At 42.8% G+C, this 6,000-nt stretch overlaps 1 protein-coding gene across 8 annotated transcripts in view; it reads right to left on the bottom strand.

Moving 5' to 3' along the window:
* Window positions 1-241: 241 nt before the first annotated feature.
* The window catches only part of PRDM5 (PR/SET domain 5), a 181,940-nt gene continuing 176,181 nt past the window's right edge, over window positions 242-6,000 (bottom strand). For 6 of the 8 annotated variants that reach the window (XM_060186090.1, XM_060186091.1, XM_007532265.3 and 3 more), the window contains one exon: window positions 242-1,774. In XM_060186090.1, the coding sequence (XP_060042073.1) occupies window positions 1,610-1,774 (165 nt within the window). In that variant the 3' untranslated portion in view covers window positions 242-1,609. The remainder of the gene's footprint in view (window positions 1,775-6,000) is intronic. The other 2 variants (XM_060186089.1, XM_060186092.1) reach the window with 1 other exon arrangement.

Raw genomic sequence — 6,000 nt, 5'->3', positions numbered from 1 at the left:
GAGAGGCAGGCTGGGAGTATGGATCGACCTGTCAACGCCCATGTTCAGCGGGGAAGCAATTACAGAAGCCAGACCTCCCACCTTCTGCAACCCACAATGATCTTGGGCCCATATTCCTAGAGGGTTAAAGAATAGGAAAGCTATCAGGGTGGGAATTGTGTGGAGTTGTACCCCTCTTATCCTATGGTTTTTTCAATGTTTCCTTTTTATAAATAAATTAAGAAAGAAATAGGAAAAAATATGAAGCACACAGTCATGGTTTATTAAAAAGACTTCAGATCTACAAACTTCTGAAACAAATAACATCAGAGAAAGAAGACTAGTCTCTATAAACTGATTTCTATAGTTTTAGATATAAATTGCTCTAAACAACCACACTTAGATATTTTCTAAATTATAATTAGAGGATTTACAGTTTTCACATTTATATTTCTTTGATATTTTTCTGGTGAATTTCAACTCAGTACTTTTGCAGAGTTAAATCATATGTACTGCATTCTTTTGCAATACTGGATTAGAATATAAGCATAATTAGAAAATGATATTCTCAACTTCCGATAATCTTGTTGTCCCTTAACACATTAGAACGGACTCACTTCCTTTAAATTATAATTCTTTAACTGAGTCCACACAGGAAAATCCTTCATTTGTGCCTTCTTTTCACTTTTCTCTGCTTTTTTCATTCCGCGTACTGTTTTGACACTGTTACATTTTATCATATCTTCTCCCCTGAGTTTTTACTATATGATGACATATTTTACTGAAACACAACCAAAAGCTAGAAATAAGTTTCTTGCTTCAGTTTTTTTTTTTAAATCTGTTTTTCTCATAATCTAGGAATGATAAAGATAATTCAAAAATGTTTTAGAATAAATGTCTGCCAAAAATCTGGAAAAATGTTTTTCATGCATTATCACTACTCTGGGACTTTATATCTGCATTAACATTTTCTGTGTGCTTCTTAAGGAATGAGAAGGCAAAGGGCTAGGTGCATAGAATTAACATTGTGATATTACTACCGGGCCTCTACTGTGCCACTCAGCAAAGACGGTCAGTCACATTTTCTAGTTGTGTGAGGATGTGAGGATGTGTCTGTGTGTGTAAACTTTCTGATTTTTTGTAGGAAACCAAATAAAGGGGGATTGCTGGTGTGATCCTGCTAGGAGAAAACTTGCTATTATGCCTGAGATCTTAACCGTTGTCCTTTCCTGCAAGGAACACTTGCCTGCCTTGATTTCTTCCTGACTCCATTAGTCATAGCAAGTTATAATAACTCACATGTAGTCAGGTGTCCAGACACAGTTAATTATAAAACCAAAAGGCCTAATGGCGAGCTCATTAATTGTAGTACAGAAATACAGCTGTGGAAATTTCCTTCCCACGTTTCTGGCAAGGCTATGAAATCGGCATTTTTGTGGGCACTATTTCTTGGTAAAAGTACAATTCTTACTGAGAATATGCAGCTACAAATTTTAAAGGTAAGCCAACAAGAAATTTGTGAGGCCCGTGAATGACTTTTGTCTACTTGTGCTACGCTAATTAGGAGAAGGGCAGCCGGGTTTCCTTTTGGGAGTCTCCCTCAAATGGTTCAGTTCCTTTCCGGCGACCATCAGCTGTCAGCATCGCCATGGATGTTGTCCATGTGGACTTTGAGGTAATCGTTCCTTGTAAACTTCTTATGGCAAAACTGGCATTCTGCCATCGGACGGTTTGGGTTATGCGTCATCTTGTGGCGTATCAGCATCTTCTTCAGGCTAAAGGCCAAATCACATACCTAGAAAAGACCCAGATATCAATCACATTATACTGAGGAGCTTGTCACCAGCTTGTCATTCACACAGTATACAGCAGGCCAGTCTCTACCACCTGGTATGCACTGACTAGAGGAAGGTGAAAACTTGCTTTTGAAATCAGTAGAAGAAAACAGATAGACTAAAGGGGAAACTAAAATATTACAGCTCCCAAGGAAGAACAAACATCTCCATGAGAAAAACTCCTTTGTCCCAAAACCACAGTGGGCTATCTGAACATCTCTACAGAAACAGTGTTTTGAAAACAGTCAATTTCTCCACCCTAATGTCTGCATTTTGATCTGCCTTTTTCCCTAATGACCAGTGATGGAGAACATCTTCAGGTGTCTGTTGGCCATCTGTCTGTCTTCTCCGGTGCAATGCCTACTTAGGTCCTTTGTCCTTTGTTATTCTTTTTCTTTTAAAAAAATTTTTATATTTATTTTCCCTTTTGTTGCCCTTGTTTTTCATTGTCATTGTAGTTAATTGTTGCTGTTATTGATGTTGTCGTTGTTAGATAGGACAGAGAAATGGAGAGAGGAGGGGAAGACAGAGAGGGGAGAAAAAGACAGACACCTGCAGACCTGCTTCACCACCTGTGAAGTGACTCCCCTGCAGGTGGGGAGCCGGGGGCTCGAACCAGGATCCTCACACCAGTCCTTGTGCTTTGCACCACATGCACTTAACCTGCTGTGCTACTGCCCGACTCCCTGTTCTTTGTTTTTCAACTGAGTTGTCCTTCTGTGGTTTTCTCCCTTCTAGTAGGCTGGCTGGTCATGGTAAGGCTGAGTCAGTTCACTGTGCACAAGTTTTGTTAGGTGGATTTAGCTCCAGTGATCTGTATTCTCTTTGGTTCCTCTTGCTGTAGGAGATGGGCGCATAAGGACAAGGGTGCTTCTCCGTTGTTTTCAGCTATCTTCTAGTTTTTCAGGTCTTAGATTCAAGGTTTTTTTTTTTTTTTTTCTTTAAATATTTATTTTATTTATTTATTCCCTTTTGTTGCCCTTGTTGTTTTATTGTTGTAGTTATTATTGTTGTTGTCGTTGTTGGATAGGACAGAGAGAAATGGAGAGAGGGAGGGGAAGACAGAGAGGAGGAGAGAAAGATAGACACCTGCAGACCTGCTTCACCGCCTGTGAAGCGACTCCCCTGCAGGTGGGGAGCCGGGGTTCGAACTGGGATCCTTATGCCGGTCCTTGTGCTTTGCGCCACCTGCGCTTAACCCGCTGCGCTACAGCCCGACTCCCAGATTCAAGTTTTTAATAGACCTGGAATTAATTTTTGTTAGGTAGTAGCTGAGCTTCATTCTTCCTGTTTTCCCAGCAACACTTATGGAAGAGACTTTAATTTTCTACAGTATGTTTTGGATCCTTGGTTGTAAATTAGTTGTCTACGTATGTGTGACCTATCTAGGATCCACCCCCACACCCACACCCTTTTTTTTTTACACCAGAGCACTGCTCATCTGTGGCTTCTGGTGGTGCTGGGAACTGAACTGTGGACTCTGTAGCCGGAGGCACTAAAAATCTCTTTGCTGAACCATTATACTCTCTCCTCAGCCTGGTATCTCATTGCTATTCCATTAATATGTGTGTTTACGATTCTGGATAGAGTAACAAGGCCACAGGAAACTCTGTGGGTTGATAAGGCTGCTGGTGGTGGCCAAGGGTGGGACAGGGGCTGGCAGGGCCTAAGATTATCGCTTGGATCTCAGCCTGGCTACTCCTACGGGTGGGTGTTCCCTCGGGATACCGCTTTCCTGAACATTTTTCTCTTTGGACCTCAGTGCTGGGATCTAGAGGCTTTTTGCCACTGTGTTGGGTCAAAGGCTGGGGACATCCTAGTCACCAATGACAAGCTGAATTCTTTTATCATTAGGGTTTCTTTTTTCTTTTACTTTTTATCAGAGCACTGCTCAGCTCTGGCTTACAGTGGTGCGGGGGATTGAACCTGGGACTTTGGAGCCTCAGGCATGAGAATCTGTTTGCGTAACCACTATGCTATCTACCTCCACCCATCATTAGGGTTTCTTCCTGGTGAGAACATATTGTGCCTTGCAGAAAGCTGCAAGAGCTTTCTGTCTTTGTTACAGGAGCTCTCTTTGTCCAATTTCAGGTCAACGTCTGAATGGCCGGGTCCAATTTATAGGAGTGCCCCATCTCTTCACTTCCCTGGGAAGACATAAACTGCAATCCTAACAGTGCATCAGAAGCAAGTATCTCAGAAGAACCCATCCATGTTACCGTATCATCACACCGTCCCAAGGACCAGCAGACATTCGCCATGGCATTCAGTGACTGTAAAGTTTGATTTTGTTTTCAGTTTGAAAATACACAGCCGAAGTTGCAATCTTCCCTCCCATGGGTGTTTTGCACACTGCACATGCCTCTTAGGACATGCAAGATCTCTGGCGACCAAAGCCTCAATCATTGTAGCAGCCAGTCTGGGTGTTTCCCAAAGAAGGGTGCAAACACCCCCCTCCCCACCAGCCACCCGAGTCTCCATGGGCATGGGTGAGACCCCTTCATGCCCATCTGCTATGCTGCAAAGTTACAAGGATACAAATAGCAAACTGTTCCCTAGGCTGATTGCTTTCGCTCTAGCTGTGCTGAAGGCAGCTCGCAGAGATTAGACAAACAGCCGCTTCCTTGCAGGCTCTCGATCTCTGGTTTTTCCCAACCCTTCTCGCTTTTGTGGCTACTTCCTACCCCTTCCTTAGCTAGCATTCCATCCGTCTGCCACTAAGTGTGCTCAGAGTAGCCTTTACAACACTCACGTTGAGTGTGATTCTTTATGTGCTTTGAACAAAATACCTGCCTTCTCCTTAGGGTGAGGACCATGAAGGAAAGAGTTCCCATTCCATGCAGATGAGTGACACCCCTTTCAACAATAGAAATACCACCCCCCCCCCCAAAGGCTGCAGCATGATTGAGAAGTCAAGGGAGGTGTGTAGAGACTATAATTTAAAAAAAGGATCCTTTAAATCATCTGCATTAATATAGCTTGAAATGCGGACTAAGTCAAGGAGATGTGGAATGTATTCTTGTGTGTGTCCCTGGCTCCTCTGCTGAGCCACTCATGGAGCTCCATGGGTGGTCTCTCAAGAGAGCCGCTTTCATTGTGAAGACACGCTGTGTGCCCGCCCGACAAGAATACGAGAGAGCGGGCAACTTGGAGACACAATGGCTGTTGACTGTCTACTGCCAATAGTGGGCAGCAGAAATCAGACTGATGGGGTTGGACACCCCCCCACACACACACACAGATGCTCATAGCAGTTAAGTGTCCTGCCCATCTCAGTCACCAGAACCTCCCAGAGAATATTGTCAATGGTACCCACCCCCCATATATATTTTTTAATCACTGAGATGACGCAGACATAGCATGATACTGGGCACTGTAACCGCCTCACCAGTGCACAAGCCAGTGGCACTCTAGAGGCTTGGCTCGCACTCCTACTCAGCAGGTGAAGTGGACCGTGGGCATGGGCGTGTGTGCAGACCTCCCTGGGGACAGGGAGAGGCAACGTTTTCAGAGTCAAGGAGAAAGGAGCAGCTTTGGTTCCTGGCATGCCAGCCACAACCACAGGCAGAGCTCAGAAATGCTCTGGATAGGAAAAAAAAAAAAGGTGTGGGGGTGGGTAGAATAAAGCCTGCCACACTGAAGGGCAAAGTCCTCACTGCCTGCCCGATGCGTGCGCGCACATGCACACAGAATCTGAGAAAAAAAATGACCAGGGCAGTGGCTCAGCTGACAAAGTACTGGACTTGTATGTCTGGGCTCCTGGTTCAATCCCTAGTGTTGCAGGTACTGGATGTGGGGTCTGCCTTCTATCTCATGAAATTCAACATTCACATATAGGTTAATATATACAGATATGGAATATGATATGTAACATGTAATATAATTATACTATAAAATGATATAACATGCAATACTATATCACATAAATAGTATATATATGACATATAATGACATACATCATATATGTGATACATGTTACATTAATAATTATATATTAATAATGGATATATTACATATCATACAAAACTGCATATTGTAGATTACATATCACATGTATTCTATGCATATTTCATTACATATCACATATATAATGCACATATCATATGTTCCATAATATATATCATGTATGTTATGTCATATATGTGATATATACGGATACATATATTATATGAGATGATATATTGTA

The sequence above is a fragment of the Erinaceus europaeus genome, chromosome 2 (assembly GCF_950295315.1).
Source record: "Erinaceus europaeus chromosome 2, mEriEur2.1, whole genome shotgun sequence".
Taxonomy (NCBI): domain Eukaryota; kingdom Metazoa; phylum Chordata; class Mammalia; order Eulipotyphla; family Erinaceidae; genus Erinaceus; species Erinaceus europaeus.
Note: the sequence above shows the minus strand (reverse complement) of the source record. Positions and strands in the feature narration are given on the sequence as shown.